Source organism: Myotis davidii, unplaced genomic scaffold, assembly GCF_000327345.1.
Source record: "Myotis davidii unplaced genomic scaffold, ASM32734v1 scaffold226, whole genome shotgun sequence".
Taxonomy (NCBI): domain Eukaryota; kingdom Metazoa; phylum Chordata; class Mammalia; order Chiroptera; family Vespertilionidae; genus Myotis; species Myotis davidii.
In genome coordinates, this window is record NW_006297224.1 from 226150 (window position 1) to 245915 (window position 19766).

Genomic DNA, 19766 nt, shown 5'->3' on the forward strand with positions numbered 1-19766 from the left:
AAGTTTTTAGATCACACACTGCTTCGGTGTGCGTGCAGCGCGGGGAAGGCTGATAGATGGCGTCTTCCTCGAGTGAAGCCACATAGCGGCTAATCAGTGTGTGGCGTGTAGAGCTTTCTGTAACCTGGAAATCAGGGAAATATTTCACTTTCCCTCTGAGGTTTCCAGGGAGAGAGTCTGTGGCAAAGAAGATGAATCTTCCCCTCTCTACCTGCTGCAGGATGGGCAGTTCACTGTGCAGCTAAATTTTAAACACATCAAATGCAAGGACCATGATTATATTTTTCTTGTACCCGTAATCAGTTATGTTTATTTAATTCCCTGGAAAGTGGAAAGCCATGCTCAACATATACCTGGGTTGAGATTCAGAACAATCAAGCAGCGTGACAGTCTTTGGCAAAAGCGAGTCCACCTGATTGGATCCGGGCCCAGGCTTTGTCCAGTACCCAGAGAGTTGACGCTCTGTCCACATGCCACCTCTCTATGTCCCAGTTTCTTTTTCCTTTTCTTTTATAAAATATATTTTCTTTCATTTCAGAGAGGAAAAGAGAGGGAGGGAGAGATAGAAACATCAGTGATGAGAAAGAATTATTGATAGGCTGCACGCCCCCTACTGGGGTTCAAGCCTGCAACCCGGCCATGTACCCTGACCCGGAATCAGGAATCCAACCATGACCTCCTGATTCATAGGTCGATGCTCAACCACTGAGCCAACTTGGGCGAGCTATGGCCCAGTTTCTTTAACTGGAAATAGACTAAAGCTGCGCAGTTGCTAAGTTCTCTTTATTCTCTCAGTCCAGCACTTGAAGGTGATCACAGTCAGTCAGGACCAGCCCTTGTGAAAATTATGATATGTGTGAAGTTTCTTTCCTGCAGCCACCCTAGTTTTTTGTCTTTTTTCCCCTCTTTCATGACATCACCTCATGCCCCAGCACCTGTCTTGTCACTGAATAAACTCATATCAAAATCTATCACTGGAGATTTATTTATACTATAGTGTACATCACTGGAAAAGTAGATCATAGTGTTGCTTTTGAGGAGTGTTTATTTTAATATAAATCAGAGCTTCCGGCTATAAGGATGAAGCTCACAGGAGAAGAGAAGCAGTTGAGAGAGAGAACGAAAGAGAGGAGTCTTTGTGTTCGCTTGTGACAGCCCTCGTTTTGTTCTGTTGTCCCAGAATGACTATTAATATTCTCCCCTCTACTTCCCAGAGTGTCCCCACTTGGTGAGTTATTTGATCACCCTAGATTTAGAGGAAGCCTCCATGGTACCCCTAAAATTATATCACAAGTAGAAGGAAGAAAAGAAGCCAACCTTCACTTCTCTGTGCCAGAATCCAAGGTTGGCACTGTGTACAGATTATCTTAAGAAGTGGATTGAAAAAAATCTAGCTCACCTAACCAGCAAACTACACATGTCTTAGGCCAGAAATTGGTTAGCCGTACCACAGTCATTTCTCGGGAAATGAGTGTCACATGGCCTGTTTTTACCACCACGATTAGCCCACATCAGAAAGGCTCGTAGAACATGAAATCTAAAAGAAACCGAGTTTCTCTGGGGTGAACTATGGGGAAATGCCCTGAGGACAATCAATAAGTATTTTAAAAGCACCTGATGCCCCGACTCAGTGGGTTGCACGTCAACCTCTGAACCGGGAAATCGTGGTTAGATTCCCAGTCAGGGCACATTCCTGTATTGCAGGCTAAATCCCCAGTGGGGTTGTGGGGGGAGGTGTTGGGGCGGGGTAGACATGCAGGAGGCAGCCGATCAATGAGACTCTCTCTTCATTGATGTTTCTATCTTCTTCTCCCTTCCTCTCTGAAGAAAATAAAAATATTCTACCCCTTCCCCTCTCCCTGCCTCCCTGAAATCAATAAAAATGTTGTTTTTAAAGCACCCAATACCTGGCACAGTGCCATGCCTTGTTAAGGGGACCAGGGGACCTTTCAATGTGGCCCCTGCCGGCAAAGAGCTTCGGTGGTCCTAGACAGCATGATAGCAAAACAGGAACTGAACTACCATTGGAGACAGCAGCTTATCAGGCAGTCCAGGGGTATTTCCTGTGTGTTACCCTTGTGTGATGGTGACTCTCCAAATGAAATCTAGCCACTGGAACCTCATTTTCAGGTTCCTGAATTCTCCTGGGGGACAGGCACCCCAATTTTCCTCTCTTTCCGCTCTCGGTCCTACACATCGAGAGTGCCGCCTCTTCACGCGAAGCCCAGGTCACTGCTTTTCCCTCCTCCTTTGCTGCTGAAATAAGGGGAAGTGACACACATCTGTGGTTCAACTCCTTTCTTAGTAATGAAACTTGGGTGTGCTCATTAGACAGCAACAGGTTTTCTTCCAAAGAACAAACTGTTTTAGGGAATTCTGGGCTCTTGGGGGAGTACCATCAAGGGTACAGTTGGGGAAAAATTTGTCATACCCTGAGCAGGAAAGTCACCACAATGATTCCATTAAAATTGATTGACTGTTCAGAGGCCACGTAAATGGATGTGCCGGGTACTCAAAGGCCATGCAAATGGGTGAACTTGGCTGGTTCTGAGTAATTACTTCAGAAAGCAAGACAACAAAATCAATTCCAAACCCTATTAAAGAGTGCGTGGCCATCATTTACAAAGGGGCTTGTGTGTCTCCCGTCCACCCAGAGGCCAGCGGGGAGCAGCACAGACTGTGGCAGGCGTGTTGACGCTGCCTTTCAGTCCCTCAGGTGCTTCTGTTATAACATTGGGGTAACACTGCCTGCCCCTCACCGGTCTCCTAGGGACCCTGCATAGGTCCTGCGTGCCTTGGGGCTTTATGGAGGAACATAACAAATTTAAGGTGGACAATAATTTGTAACATTTATTAAGCGCTTTGAGGGATATGCCAGGAGCTGTGCCATACATTTTCACAAATTATTTTGTTTAATGTGACAACCCCGTGACACAGCTATTATTGCCAACTCGACTTTATAAATAAGGAAACAGAAGCTTGAAGAGGTAAAGGGCTGTGTCACCTCCCCAAGTCAGTCTGAAATTCTCATATGGGGTGACTGACGACTTGACTCACTGCGAAGTTTTATGAATGAAGCAGGAGAGAAAATCCCGTGTGACTTTGAAAACTGTCAGGGTCTCTGCCATGAGAACTCTGGGACTTCTTATCCCTGGAACATTAACTAATACTTGGCTACATAAGTGCATTTCTTGCATGGGTTCTGCTGTTCCAGGAAACTTATAAAAGCCTCTCCCTCCCTGATCTGCATGAAAAATGACGCAGGCACCGTGGGAGTGGGTGAGGCAGTTACAGTGGTCTTAAGAGCCACTCCCTGGAGTCACAGCACAGGAAACAGGCTAAAACCCGCGCAGAGCTCTCCTTTCGCCAGCACACCGTTTCTATAGCCAGAGGGTTGGCCTCTACGTTTCACTTTGGCTGTGGAGACTAGCGTCAGGAAGTGGATATGATTCCTTTCTCCAGTTCCAGAAAAAAATATTTTGTTCCTGCTCTGGATTGAAATGCCTCTGGAGAGTTCAGCCCCACCTAGATCAGGACCACAAAACGCTAGAATACCAGGGATATCCACAGAGGGACAGCGCTGAGGCGTGTTTTACACTAATAATAAGGGGTCTATATTCCTGGTCTCCAAGGACAGATCACCACACCTTCAAAGCAGCACAATGAAGTTGAGACTCAACAGATGGGTCTAAAAGCCCACTGTGCTGCACTGAGAATCCTAGCAAATTAGACATGATTTTGACCTACTCCCATTGCCACCAAACTCCTAATTAAAATGCCAACCTGTCCTCAAGAGAATCCATGCTATGAAATAACCTTATATTAAAAAACTTCCTTTTAATGAGGTTCCTCAATACTTTAGAAACTAAATCCTTTTTAATTGAATTCAAGGCAGAAGCACCTTCTCCCACAGTTAACCCTGAGCCGCCTTCCTTCCTCTGTGTGAAGGTGTCTTGGTTAAAGCAGCCTGGAGGCCTACTGCAGCCGAGGGCCCTTGGGAAAGGAGACATTGCTGCCATCCTCAGGGGTGCCGTCTCTGCCTCATCACCAAGACTCCTGGGAGACCCACCAGCCTAGGGAGTCTGTCCAGTCACCCCAAGTTTAGGGATACTGCCCAGTGGGCCTTTTAGTTGGCTTGTCAAGTTCAACCTGAAATTATTTTTTTTTCTTACCTTTAGAGAAAAAAATATGGTCCTTCTTCCTAATCTAGAATTAGTATTTAAAAATAAAATTATAGTCCGGCCGGATGTGGCTCAGTGGTTGAGCATTGGCCTCTGAACCAGAAGGACACGGTTCACTCCCTGGTCAGGGCACATGCCCAGGTTGTGGGCTTTATCCCCATTGTGGGGCAAGCAGGAGGCAGCCAATAAATGATTCCCTCCCATCATTGATGTTTCTGTCTCTCTCTCCCTCTTCCTTCCTCTCTGAAATCAATAAAAAAAATATTATTAAAATTGTGATAGCTACACCATTTGCTTATTACCTTGTATTCCAAAGCTCAGGTGACCTTCTCTGTAACAAAGGAGATTGCCTGCTTCCTGTATCCTGTCCCAGGTTCCTTGAAAAGCATGTGCATCACCCGTAAACTCACCGTCCCCTGCTTAGGGCAGAGTGGGAGACTTTAAGAAGCGGCTAAATGCAATGATGGTCACATCAAGGGAAAAGGGTGACATTAAAATTCTTCAGATACTTTACAGGTATTGGACGTTTGAAATGGTTCAACATAAGTGGCTTATTTCAAAGGCCCAGGGTGAAGGGGAAAAGCAAATCCCGCAGTTTTGCCCTTGATACCTTTTCTGCTTGTGTCCTGCTCTCCTCGTGTTTACATAATAATGGGCAAGGAGTGTTGCAGCACACACACAGCTGTGCACATTCCTCCTCAGTTGCTTTCCAAAGGGTTTGAAAATGCAGTAGATTTAATCTAGGGTAAAAAAAGAAAGAAAGAAACTCAATTTTCCTGGCAGATTTAGTGAGCCTGTCCTCACGGGGCCATGGAGCATCAGGAGATGGTTTCTCCGAGAGAAGTCCCCAGGGCAGCAGGAGGCTGGCAGTAGCCTAGATCTGTGGCCACTTAGAACGTGGTCATGTGGTCACTGCACATCAGGCGCGGCGTCTGAGAAAAGAGTGCAGGATTGCAGGGAGATCACTGAACGGTGAGATCACTGTTCTCTGCCTGGTTGATAGGTTGGCTCAGATTTGCTGCAGAGCGGTGGTCCTGCTGGGAACGTTGAGTCAGAGTTCTGGGAGGAACAGAGAATCCCTGCGCCTGGCAGCCAGAAGTAAGAAGTACAGCTCCTGCTTTGTCAGTGAAATTCCCAAGGGATTCCCTGGGGTTTGCCCTTGGTGACCCAAACGATGACAGCCACGTAATTCAAGCACTGAGAGCAGAATGGCAGTGTTGTTTTTCTGCTTCCCAGGTAGTGGCCAGATGGTAATAGTTTCTACATCAGGGTGCCAATTATATCAAACTCTGTAACACTACGGTAATTGGATATGGTTTCATTTGAAGTTGATTTCTACAGGATGTGGCATTTGTGTTGGGTAGCTGTCATGCTAGCTATGGAAGACCCACTTTTAGATAGAGAAAAAAGGTTTGTCCTAGGAGACTGTTAGAAGTTTCAAGCAAGAGAGTTTTTGGTTATAAAAGGACATTTTTGGTGACATGAGGGAGGTTGAAAGGGTTCCAGACAGAAACTGTTGAGTGGTTCATGGCACAGCCCCCTGTGAAGGGTTCTATCAACCAATAATGGTTAGGATGGTTTTGCTTTATCTATTAGCTTCTCGTTAGGGTAGTTGCGTTAACGAATTATAAAACTCTGATTCTATGGAAGGGGCATAGAAGCCAAGAGAATGCCATGTTCACTTCCTCTGATTTTCTTTTTCTGAGTTTAAAGCAAAAAAAATGTTTCAGGGTGGGGCGGGGGGCAGTAAATGGATTGCAAAACAAAACGTCATCTCTTTGTAGGTTCTTCCTAGAACTAACTATTTGCCTCGAATGCCACTTTTCTCATTCCTGGCCTTCGTGTCTCTCAGTGTACGTCAGGCACTGCCGCCGTCTGGGTGCAATATCCAAGTTGAGAGGAGCCCAGGTAAGGAAATGGAAGCAGGATCTTAATGTAACCATGTAGTTTAGCGGTCGCCAGCCTGTGGTCCGTGAGGTCCGAAAGGTGGCAACTGCTGGTGTAGTTGGTAGCAATACTTGGGACTCATGTTTTGAGGACAAAGTAAACAAAATAAACACTTAGGACCATGGAGGCCACAAATTAATCGCAGTACATTTGACATGGTTTTGCTCTGGCAGCACCAGTTCTTCTTGGTGGGGGAACTTTGGGCCAAGGAGAGGACACATCTGTGTACTTTTGAAGAATGGTATTTGCGTCAAGGCGCTGAGGATCACCTTCCAGACCACTGGTAATCTACTTCTTTTTTTAAGGTTAGCACTAAGTTTTCTTTAAATATACAATTCAGGGGACTTTTGATGGAGTGTTTGAACCTTTAACTGCTTTGTAGAAACTGAGAGTCCAGGGTGCTGGCAGGGGTGAGGCCGGTGGTTGACAGTGGAGAGCTTGGTGGGTGGGAGATTCACTTGGACACAACCTACACCACTTAGATCAACAACCTTTGGACTCGGAAAAAGTATTAAATTCTCTATAGAGTAGCGAAGATTGAGGGAGGAAATAGATCACAAGGGGAATCAAGGGTGAAGAAAGAGTGCGTCCTCTTTTGACTTCAACTGGCCTGGATGCGACTGACTTGACGAGAAGCCAAGATCCCAGTTGCAGTGCAACTTGTGTAATGCAGGCACCTACTTTGCTTGCAAATGTGCACAGAAGAGATCTTCATTCACAGAAAGAGAAAAGCCACAGCGGGTTGGCTAAGTTAGCCTTCCAGGGCCTTTGTCCCTCGATCTGCCAGCCCCTTTGAATTCAGACGCAGATGTTAAAGGGGTTTTCAGCTCAGTGTGATGACTGTTGACATCCAGAATTCAAATGTATTTTGAATTGAATTTGTCTGCTACAACCATCAGATGATCATTCTGTGGCTGTTTTCAAGTGTTCATTTGCTTAGATTAATCAAATAGCATCGATTTCTTATGAGGATGATGTTGAATGGCCTTGAAGACATGGCAGGCCCCTGTGTATCCAGTGGACAGAGTCCACCTGAGGAGACAGGTGTCCACGTGCACAGCGCCATGAGCCCCAAACCTGAGATACATTTTATTTTAGTGGCTTAGCCTACAGAGTTGCAGGAAATCATTTTTTTCACCTTCTCTCCTCCATCCTCAAGTGTACAGTTATTTCTGTGTACTTCAGAGAATGTCACACAGTTTTCCATGTGAAGATATTACTGGAGTGGCATCAGAAAACGAATTTGCCGTTAGAGCCAGAACATTCTAAAAAGGCCGTTTCTCCCATTTAAGAGAGCACCATTCCCAGGAGAATTCATGCTCAGCCCAGGCTGGTGGCTCCAGGAGACGTGGGAGGAATGACACTAGACCAGCCGCATGCTGGGCTGGCTTCCTAATCATTGGCCTGTGATGTGAAAAGTCTACACGACAGCTGACGGGCGACTGTTTCAATAATTGAAAACCATTCAAGTCACTGACCTCTCGTCCTTATACCTGGATTCCTTACAACAAGCACACAGACATGATGCAAACTGCCTTGTTTATATTTTAGAGTCAAAGGCTCTTCAGAGCCTCAGACCTTTGTTCCCTTCCTCCCCACCTTGGTGAGGTCTGGAAACCTCGGAGAAAGCCCCTGCCATGAGTACAGGGTCAGTTTGCTTTGGGGCAGAAGTACTTTTACAAATCTGACCTCTGGCATCATTCTCCAGGGCTGTGTCTACACCACCCTCCACACTGGACGATGTAAACAAATTGCTGTTTGACTTGGGGCAAAACATGGTGTAAACTGGTGGTTTCCACAAACAAAGTGCATTTTTTTAAAATTCTGTATTACCAAGAGTTTCCAAGCAGAGATTTTCAAGAGAAACAGCTGTGGTTTGAAAAGATTTATGATAATCCAGATGGTTTCTTTGAGGATAAATCTACTTGATCATTTAAAATTAAAGTCTTTCAGTAAAGTTGAGTGTCTTCTTTATGATTTTAAATATACTACCATTGTGTGTGTGTGTGTGTGTGTGTGTGTGTGTGTGTGTGTGTGTCTTGGCCTGTCTTGTTCAAAGCTTTATCTTTGGAAACAGCAGAAACCTCAAGATAGTGTCCCAAATTATTCAGCAATTAAGCCGGCAGAATACCTGAGGGAACCCTTCATAACAGCAGAAATGGTTTGTGAGGAGATACAGTCAGATGCGTCTCCCCTGTCTGGACTGTCTAGCAGTCAGCCTCCCTGGGAACTGCCACTCTCGACTTCTGATCCAAGATGCTCTAATCTTACCGTACAATTATAATACTGATTACATTTCGCTTTCCAAGCTGAACATGGGCAACTAGATTGCTAAACTTGTCCACTTGTGGGAACCTGGGTGTGAAAGGTTCCCAGTCCCCTTGTCGGGGCTCTGAGGAGACAGGGGTGGCAGACAAGGGGCTCTGGAACCAGGTGGCCTTTCTGTACCTCTCGCCTGCCCTCAGTGCCCAGCGTCCACTGGCTTGCGGCTCATGTTAGGCCCTGCACCTGGCCTTCACCGAGGACCCTCTGCACCCCGGGTCTTTCCCTCCCAGGCCTCTTCCACCGACCATCACACTTGATCTGTCCTACATTGCCTGCCTAGGGGCTCTGCTAGATGTACAAATTCAAGCAGCAACATAAATTCTCAGGGAGATGTAATGTTCACCGTGCATTAATGTGTAACCAATGATGTTTCAGACTCATCATCTCTTGATGACCAGTGGAGGAGTCATCAGCAGTGGACGTGTGAGCTCTGTGTAGGCCTGAGACAGGTGTTTGGTTCACTTGACCGATCTCACCTGTGAATCTGAAAAGCCCTTCTAAGGAGCAGTATACTGGGGTTGATAAATAGACACGTGAAAGATGGATTGTGTCAATGAAACTGGGAAAGCAGGATGCCATAAAGTAACTTGGGTGTGGAAGGTCATGTTCCTCTTTTGTAAGTTGGCTACTGCCACTGGCAGAAACTCCTGAATGAGTGGATAAAGGTGGCAAGAACTGTGAAGTCCAAGTGCTTATTAGTGTCAAACGAGCAAAGCAGAAAAATGTGAAGTAGCAAAAATGAGCAGCATTAAGCAGGAAAAGGAGTTAGGCTTGCTGAGGCACCTGACTCATCAAACTGCATTAGCCTCTGCTCATCCCCCAGAGGCCCCAGGGCGTCACTTCCCATGGCTGACATTCATGAACGTTCCTGGAACCCCCAAAGCTGAGAGGTTGTCCCCTTGGTGCCTATGGCGGCTGCTGACCACTGAAGAGACCTGTGGATGGTGTAGTGTCTAACCACCCACCTTACGATGAAGTTGGGAGCAGACCTGCTGGAGGAGGAGTCTGTCCCCAGAATCAGATTGCCGAGCCATCTGGTGCTGCAGCTGACCTGGAAATGCATCCAGTAGATTTCAGCCCTGAGTTACAGCTGGTGTGGGGAAATCTCGGAGACAGGTGGTTCCCTTAGCAGCTGTACCTCCGGCGAGGGTAGGCAAGAAAGAAAATTCCATCCTTCTTGAACCTTCATGGATCTTCTGGGATCTGTAGTAGCTCCCTGAACTTTTTCCACGGTAATTACCATATCAGGGCAAATAATGATATTTCTCCCTTCCTTTGCTGAAATAATCTCTGCGAGTCAATGAATCGAAAATTTTAAGTGAGCATATCAAATGATAGATGGATAAAAAAGACTATGGTTTCTAGAGAGTGCTCACAGAAATGAGTCTTTAACACAATCTTATGCTGGAAGTATACAGACTAAAGTCCCATCAGGGGAAAAATAGATTGCTGCATTTAAGGGAACTATTTAAATTTATAATTCTGTATTTACCCTGCAAGTTTTAAGATAATTTAATCAAACACTGTTTTTATCAAGTGGATCAGTATGCATGCTGAATGAAATGCAAGACATGTTTAGCCCAAGAAAGATAAAGAATACTTTTGACTTTTGACTTTAAAAATTTGTTCTGAATGAAACACTTTGCCTTTATGCCCATATAGTTTGGGGAGGATTTTAGGCAGACCTGGTTTTTATTCACTGACTTAGAAGGGATGAAGCTAAAGTAGCTAAGGTACAGAGGAAGTTAGGTATTTTCCCGAGTCACTCAGGATTCAAATGTTAGAAACCAAAGGGAAGAGTCTTGGGGTGATATTCCCCAGCACCCCCACCTTTCTGCAAGTTGTTCACTGCATGGTGGGGCCCAGTGGAGGCTGCAAGTCGGAGCAGAAATTCAGCCTGAGCGCTGCTCTCCAGGCCACGGGCTGTGCCCACCTGGAGCTGGGACACCTTCTTCAAAGGTGCCTAGTTGGGTGCTGAGCTATTGGGTTGGGTTCAGTGAGTAGCGAGGGAAGCATATCACCAATGTTATGCCAGGGCTTCTCCAATGCATTGCAACCAGAACTAGAGCTGATCTTGGCAGCATTTTTTTAAAAAACAAACAAACAGCAACCATTGTTTACATGGGCATGGAGTGAGAGTTACGAGCTGAACACAGTTTAGAGAGGACAGGCATCATGAATGCCTGGTTTCACCTTTTCAGTTAGACAGGCAGGGAAGGCCCCCGATTAAATTGGACAGAGTTTGAGATTTGGGGCATCTTCCCATCTCCCCTTCTATACGTTAGACTCCTCTCTTCATTTCCTTTCCCCCTTCATCCCCATCCTGCACTGCTCAGCCCTCAGCTTCAAACTTGCCTTTTCTCAAAAAACCAATGAAAACCACCTTCCATCCACTAAGAACTTTGTTCAAGAGGCAAACACTTCAGCCAAATTTATCCTAAGATGTTAATAGCTAGGAACAGTGAAACATTGCCACCCCTGAGGACACCCTGTTAATACTTAAGCAGGAAATGAACTGTTCTCCCCAGTGGGTTTCAGGCAGTGGGAAATGGTCGGCATTCTGTTTGGGGTTTAAGGCAGGAGAGCTTGCTTTATTCCGGAGCCCACTGCGTATCGGTCAGAGCTCTTCAGGTTGGCCGAGCACACAGGCTTCCCTCAGTTTCCATCATCTTTGCTTCTTGTACGTTTATCTTAGCATCATGCTTAGTTCTCCATTTCTAGCTCCTGTCACTTCTTTAGACCAATCTAAGTGCTTCATTCTTAGCTCTGAGCGTGGCCAGACTGGGTTTGTTTTTCATCTTCCTTAACTTCCTTCTTCCCAGGCAAGCAAACTATCCTGTAACTTCTACCCCAGCCCTAATTTTTTTTTTCAAGTTTCACACTTCCAGAACCCACCTGCTTGAAAGTATCAGATTCTGCTATTTCTGAAGCTTTGATTGTTGAGGGGAAATTCCGAGCCTTCCCTACTGCATCCTTACCTGGCATCTAACCCTGTAAGCCCAGGATCGGGAGAGAACTTACTGAGAGTCTGGTTGTTAGAAGCTTTCAGAAGGCAATGGGTGGGACCTTCTCTGCTTTTCTTTCTATGCCAGACCTAGAAAAGTACAGCTGGTTGTTTTTCCTCTTCTTAGAGCGATTATGATGGGTACTGGAAGCTGGGACTTGACTTTGCTGTACGTATTATTATTCCTTGATCTACAGCCATTCCTATAGCTTTTCTTGGGCTGACCTAATGCCAGAGAAACTAAAACCACTCGTTAATTTGATTAGTTCAGTAAAAAATCTACCATTAGGCAGCATGGCTAAATGAACTCTGGTCAAAGAAGTCCAAATAGCTGAAATGAAAGCTCATATAAATATGGTCAGGCTGTCCACCTGTGATTCTTTAAGGAAACCTCCTAATTTCCAATTTCCTCTGTCATGCCAGTGATAAATATATGAAGGGTTTCCTATCTCTCGATGCTTGTATTTTTAAATGCCAGGAAGCTATGCTCATACTCAACTTTGTCCTCAAGGTAAAAGGTTTTGCATATTTAATCTCGATAGGTTCCGATAAAATCAAATATATGACCGGTTTCCAAATTTCTTTCCAAACAAGGAGGAGGCATCTTTCATGCATTTCGGAATGCTATCTGAACAGTATTGTACGTTTGTTTCCCCCTCTACCTTTGAATGAGTGTTTGGTTTGAAAAATCAGAGTGGCAGCTTAGTACTCCAAAGATGGCCAGTGGTGCCAGCTCCCTGCCCTCCAACTGTGCCTTCCCCCCCTCTTCGTCTTATTTTCATCATTCCCCCAAATAGAGCCAACCAATGTTGATGCCTACGGGTCATGTGCTTCTCTCCTGTTACTTCCTTTCCTTGCGAAGAAGGACCTCTCAGAGCTCTCGCCATCTCTGTGAATTAGGATCCTGTACTGAAGGGGGGTAAAATACATACTGTCTTGGTGATGGCGTCTCTCCACCTTTTTTTCTCAGCCCAAAGACAGCCCATATCAGAGGCAGCATCTTTTTTCTTTAAATGTTTAGTTTTTGTCCACACCCTTTTTCTAAGCCTGGTTGTGCTAAGAAACTGTGTGCTGATTAACAGATTGTTAACTGGTGACTTTATCTGGTTTAACCAGATCTGTTACCCAGTCTTCTTAGCTACATGTTGAAGGAGGAGTCTGCCAGCCTTCAGAGCACAGAGGGAATGGTCCAAGGCCCTGACACCATTTTTTTTGGTGGAGGGAGTTGGCTGTGTGGAGGGTGGATGCCAGCCTCTCCCGGAGGGGCATGCCGCCTGGACCCCATCAGCTCTGAGATAAGGAATCGAGGTTGCCACTCGATGTGCCACAGCCAGATTTAAGACGTGGGACAGAGTGTGCAGATACCTGTTTGGACATGTGGCCACCTGTACTGTAACGTAGTTGCTAACTGGTAAAAATAAAGTCTTTCATTCTGGTAAACAAATATTGAGTGTCTCATGTACGGGACTTTGCGTTATGTACTGTGGTGGAGATAAAATAGAGCATTATCCAGGCTTTTAAGAGGCTTATAATCCAGTTGTCTAAACCACTGAGTTTAGAAAGTGTTTTTAAAAGTGTGATGTCCTAGAGATACCCTTTAAGGAAATCATAGTTAATGTTTCTGCTATTGTTGTGATTAAACACTTTTCTTTGTGTGGCCCCATTACCAGCTCACCCCCCACCTCCCACCCTCATTTCCGAGGGGCTGTGTTCCAGGTGGCTGGTGCACAGAGCTATGAATTTATCTCAACACAGGCAAAGCTAATAAATATGATTCAGGATGAAAGGCACTGTGTAAATGCTTGGGATGTTGTTATTACTGTTCTCATGCACTTTATTATTTTTAAATTGTGCATCCTTTTAAGTAGATTATTTGTTCGCCACAGTCTCCATTATATCTAAGCAAAGCTTTCACAGACATTTCTAAAAACCTTTTCATTTCTCTCTGTAGGTTGTTGTTTCGTAACGTTTTATACAAGAAAAGCTGCACTTGAGGCCCAGAATGCACTGCACAATATTAAAACTTTACCTGGGGTGAGTCGGTTTACTTTTGTACCAAAATCACTTTATTGCTTGAAAATGGTCCTTTCAACCGAAGGTTCTAGTTATGGGCTCTTAGTGCCAAAAATGACTTTGGTCTTTTGAGGAGTGTGTGCTGACCCCTCTGCTCCCCTGCGGCAGCCAAACCAGCTGGCCGGCCCATAAAGAAGCACCCGCATTAATGCCGATGGAAAGAGCTCTCAAACCGCGTGTCCCCTGGTTAGAAAATCAGAGTGACCCCACTGGGTCACAGCGGCTGCCAAAGGGTATTGGGTGGGCTAAGATTTTAAAAGGGAGGAAAAAAACCAACTCACACAAGAGAAGCAAATGGAAAAGGAAAAGCTTTTACTCACCAGGAGCCCCTTTTCAAATTTAGTCTTCAGATTTTTCTTTTGAAAGAACAAAATGGACCCTGTACCGCTATAATATTAAACCTCGTAATGGCTTCTAAGCAGTCAATGGTGGTTAACAAAGTCAATGTTTTAATGCCCTGTTTGTGGCTTCGTGTTGATAGAGAACAGAAAATACAAAGCTTACTTTTTTTTTTTTCCATTTCCTTCCCGATAATATCTGATGATGAGTACAATTCTCTAGAAGTGAACTGATTTATGTGACTACTTTATGAGACTACATGATTTCTGGAGTTTGGGGGCAATTTTATATAGTGCATGCTAGTATGACTATCCCTGTGCTGTTTGAATATTTCCCCCATTGACTCAAATATCAGTGCCGAGTTCATTGAATATCATAATGTTGTGATTGGTTACATGAAGAACCTGTGGGTAAGTAGTGTATTGCTAATTATTTTATTGAAATGTGGTTTGGTAAGAATAGAAGGAAGGTAACAGAATGCCCCTAATGTTTTCAGGGTGTAATTCTACCTCTGTGTCACTGCGCTGTCTCTGTAAATGCACGCACACGTCCGAATTTTACCCTCCATCACACCCACAAAAGAGACCATTTGTGTAATTCACCTGATATCCATTGAAAAGTTTATAATATTTGTACTGGCAAGACTCAACAAAAGGTTTTCACAACATTAGCTTCTTAATCACCCAAAAGTAATAAATTGTGGCCCTCGTCTTGAATCACACGACTTTGCTGTTCCCCTTTTCATGTGAGCAAATCAAAGAGAAGGTCCAGCAAGCGAGCGTGTGGCCTGAGGATTCTCCCTCCCACTTTGATTTAACTACTTCTCTCTGAAACTTATGAGGGGTTTTTTAGTATGTCTAAGTGACTTAAAAAGGAAAGTAGTACTTCAGCTTCCATTTTCCATGTGTATGGGATTTTTTTCCCAATGTAAATTCGAAGAGGTTGCAATGTTATGTCATAATAACACAACCAAATCCCTTCTATGTATGATTATATATATATTTGAAATCTTGAATGGTCATTTGGCATTTAGAGTATATTGATGCCAAATCACATCCTGTTTTAAATGAATGCAAAGTTTGGTTGGCTTGCGTTTGTCCCCAGTAGAAGCACAGCTCTCAGCATGCCATCTTCATGTATGAACTGGCTCTCAGGAAACCCGGAGTGAACATGGTGACTGAGCCATGTTGAAAAACACACAAGTGACTGATGAGCGTGCTCCTGTTTGGGACATCTTACTCTGACCCTTTTCTTAGCAAACCAGTAGTATCTTCTGTATTTTAAAAGAATGTCACCTATGTCTCTCTTTTTTTCTCTTCTTGAAACTTCTACATGCACAAGTCAGGGATGGTGATTTTGGAGACCCCCTGTTTAAGGACAATGATTCTGGGGTTGGAAAACACGGTTTGTGGATTGTTTTGGGTTTTCTTTTTATCCTGTTCAGTTTCATATGTCCAATTACTTGAGGCGGGTTAAATGAAAATTTTGAGATGTCGGGTCTGATTTGTAGGCTCATAGCCTTCGCAGCACGCACACTGCCGCCACACTTGCCATTTCCAATTAGGTAAATGGGAACAGAGTTCCCGGTCTTGCATTTATGTATAGATTTATCTGATAAACATCACCCTTAACAGCTACAGGAATAACATGAAAGTGGTTTCTTTTCAGCTGTGAGCTTTTGGTGGACAGGAAGAAATGGGACCAGACATAAAAGATTAATGCATATTCTTAGGGAAAAAATATTACAGGATGCCTTGCTGTTTGATTACAAGCCTTGGAATTAGTCAACATTTCCATAATTCTAAACCAATACACACCTGTTTCCCCACTGCGATGTGAAGGCACAACTTAATTTAACAGAACCCCTGCTGTGCTCGGTCTCTCATTAAATACCAAGGAGCTCAGTAATTTAAAGTTGTATCACTACTATTTTTACTGGTTGCCTTCATATTATGAAATTAATAAGAAATTAATGATGCACTGTGCCATATGCCTTTAATATCTCTCTGAATGAAAATAAAAGGGATAAAGAAAAACGCATCACCAGCTGACACTTTAAAGCTTTCCTGCTGTAATCATTTTCCTGCGGATAAAATCCATTAAAAAGGCACTTGCTGCCTTTTTTTTTTAAGTGTCCAAAACATTCAATTTAAAACAAGATCAAAGAGTGCTGGGTGTTGAGGGTTTTTTGTTTTACTTTTTTCTATTTTCTTTTGTAGTTGGTATTTTGTATCATATGGAACCGCTGTCATGCAACCAAAATTAGGTGTTTAGGGACCATCTTTCTTCCCTTCCTGAGAGAGACAAAGAACTTGGTTGCTATGGGAGAGGTGAAAAAAAGCCAGCGGGTCTATGTGTCATGCAGTGGACTGTGTCTGCTCTTCGATTTTTAGGTACAGACACCCTTCCCCTCGTGTCATATGTGGGTTACAGAGACCCTGTACCAGGAGGGTGCAGGGCATGTGGTTCAGGGTCAGGGCCGTACTCAGCAGTGCAAAGCCGTTAGGGACCCATCTCTCAAGCCTGTCTCTCATCCTGTGACTGAGAAGCACTTTGAGCCTTATGTTTTCTGAAATGCTCAACACGAATCCTAGAAATAGAATATTAAAAATAAAGGGAGTAAATTCAGTAGCTCAACCCATAGAACAAGGAATGGGCATCTGGGGTTCATTTCCCTGGTTTGATCATGTTCTCTTTCAGAAATGGCAGCTTTCAAGTATGAGCAACAGATCAAATCTTATGTGCAGTGCCCTACTTATGATTGACATCTCATCAGATTAACAAATCACTAATGATATTGAGTGCCTACTGTGTACTAAGGGGACTAAGCTGTTCTGATCTCTCACACACATACACACACACACACGCACACACGTGCACACACACCCTTGAATTCCCTGTGCATCATGCTTCCATAGCCTGCAGAGCACACTGCGACTGTGCCTGCACAGGCCACAGGCCGGGCTACTTGATGAGCCATTGAGTTTGGTGCAAAATTGTTAGACTGACTCTTTCCTTAGCTGGGCCATTTGTGTTCTTGGACAAGGTTTGCTTGCCTCTGCTTTGACAGCAGGCCTTTGGCTTGGGGCTAGCTTCCTTTGTTTAGAGTTTCAGGTAGGCACAGTATAACTAGTGGGATCATTCAATAAAAATGCCATCATCTGCCTTTGTATTTCCCAGAGAGAAACCCTTGGAAAGGCAACTTGCAAGATTCATTTTGTTTACACTGACCTAATTTAGCTTAATTAAAAAATAAAATGAAGACCTTAATTGCGGCGCAGAGCAACTACCACAATCTTTTCAATAATCAGATGTCAGGGCCAGATATCCCTGTGCCAGTGACGGCTCTGTGCCTGTGTCATTCCTTTTCAAGGTCCTAACACACATTGTCTGTAGCAATAAGGCGTTTTGATTGAAAATCTACAGCAAGTATCATTAGAGCATTCACTGTATAAATTAATTTAATTAAGGATGTAATAACAGAGAGGAATACAGTTTTGAAAAAGCTCTTAAATTTTAACAGCAAGAAGGAATTGGTAGAATTTAAATGTCTTGTAAAATATTAATTGCAAATTTCTTCCAGACATTTTCTCTGAATATGCCTTACTCTGTTCCCTCTTAGAGTCACTACCAGTTTTATTAAATGTAGTTTATATTAAGGAGTTATTGCCGTAGGAGAACATGTGTTTGGAGCACTCCCTTTTGGCAGTGGCATACCGAAAGGTGTTTTATAATAACACATGCGACATGAGCACTGACTGCAAATAGATTTGAGATATAAAAACAAATGAGCCTGATCCAGGGGAAGAAGCTGTAAGTAAAACGGCCTCTTGGGACAAGTGTGTTCACCCACACGAAGTGAATGAACCTCTTCCTGGCTTGCCCTGGAAGAGATGATTTACCTGTGGGGGTGGGCGCTTTCCTCCCAGGAGGACTTTAACTCCACTCTCCATAGAATTGTCCCTTGTGCCCTTTCACAGGCTTGACTGTCCTTTCACTAGGGACAGTGTGGCTCTCACAGAGACCAAAGTCAGTCTGTCCACAGTAATGCATTTTGACATCATCACTTACTTTGAGCCACCTCCTCTAATTATTAATATGTATTTAATGCCTTTATTCTCAGAGTCATGATGGTATTATTTTACCATTACCATTGTCATCTATTTCTGTCATCAGATCTCTAAAACCCCATGTCATCATTATCGTGGAAATTTCCCCCAAAAGCATCCTATTTGAATCAAAGCCTAACTAGGTCAAGCTAGAGAAAGTGTTTTCTCCGATGCTTTTTATTTAAAATTGTTATGAAAAACAGCCAAAACATTTCTCTGCACAAACAGGTTTGACTCCTTAAAATCATGGACCATCTGAAACATTCATAGACTCATTCAACCAATATTTGCTGAGTTTGAGTGTTTGCAAGGCACTGTTCTAGGTACTAGGGAATATAGTAGAAACCATCCTATATAATAAAAGCCTTATATACTAAGTGTCCAGTCAGCTGGTCATCTGTTCAACCAATCAAAGCATAGCATGCTAATGACATGCTAAAGCCACGCAACCGCTTGCTGTGACGTGCACTGACCACCAGGGGGCAGTCAACTGGTCGACCAGTCTCTATGACATGCACTGACCACCAGTGGGCAGACGCTCTGACTGGTAGGTTAGCTTGCTGCTGGGGTCCGGCCGATTGGGACTGAGTGAGACAGGCCGAACATACCCTAAAGCCTTCCCAGGGTCCCTCCCTGCCTGGCCAACCTCCCGCGTCCCTCCCCGGCCCCAATCATGCACCAGTGAGGTCCCTCGGCCTAGCCTGTGTCCTCTCACAATCTGGGACCCCTCAGGGCATGTCGGAGAGCCAGTTTCAACCTGATCCCACAGGTCAGGCCGAGGTGCCCCACTGGTGCACGAATTCATGCACCAGGACTCTAGTGTTTAATAAATAGCTCTGGAATAATTAATGCTAGAATGGGTTAGTTTCATAAAATATTTCCAGAGGAGTCAAGTTTTATTCCAAAGAAATGATAATTCTGACCACAGGTATCCCCAAGGCTTCAAAATAAAGATGAATGTGGATTTGTTATTACGTGTGTGTATAATGATGTAACTTATTTATGTGTGACCCTAAATGCACACATCTCTATGTGGATATCAGTTCAGTCATATAAATACAGGAAGATTATAGCTTAAAACCCATTTTCTATTTGGCCTGCCAACATACCCTTAATTACTATGTAGCCATCTTTCTGACTTTAGTCTCAGTGAAATGTCTTATTTTTGTCTGTTTCTGCTCTGAACCAGAATCATGGCTAATTCTGGTACGTGCGCAAGGTTCTTGAGAACTGCCATTGGAATGATGATAATCCTGCCTCCACCTTCTTCACAGGAGGCTTGGGACTGGCTGAGATAATGCATGTCAAGCTTTCTGAGCCCCTGGGGAAAGGTGCTTCTACAACATTGTTTCTGTGGGTGTGCACTCTCCTTTGGTAACAACCCAATGTACAAAAAGCAGTTGCTGTGGACGGTACCACTCAAAGCATCCATCCGGGCGGCATTCTGCAGATTTGCATTTGCAGAATTTGGTCTGGGCTGAAGTACTTGACCTCATAGGACTGTCCCAAAGCAACTATTCTCCTGCTGCCTCTGTTGTTTTAATATAACACTTAAGTCCCAGAGGAAAAATAAGCTAAACAAAAAGGAAGGCCTTTAACATGACTAATTAAAGGACTGTGATGCAGTGCCACGGTGTGGCTACCGAGGAGCTCTTCTTGCGGGTGCTGAAGCCCCTGCCCCCGACCCTGGGAGTCACGGTGTGTGAAGGAGAAAAGCCCCAATGGAGAAGCAGCCCCCAATGGGTCTCAACCATGTGACAGGATTGCTGGCCACCTAGCTCCTCAGGT

General features: G+C 44.3%; 1 protein-coding gene across 12 annotated transcripts in view; it reads left to right on the plus strand.

Annotated features, from left to right (window-relative positions):
* The window catches only part of CELF2 (CUGBP, Elav-like family member 2), a 342086-nt gene that overhangs the window by 196525 nt on the left and 125795 nt on the right, over positions 1-19766 (plus strand). For all 12 annotated transcript variants that reach the window (XM_015569971.1, XM_015569972.1, XM_015569973.1 and 9 more), the window contains exon 3: positions 13409-13491. In XM_015569971.1, coding sequence (XP_015425457.1) covers positions 13409-13491 — 83 coding nt within the window. The remainder of the gene's footprint in view (positions 1-13408; positions 13492-19766) is intronic.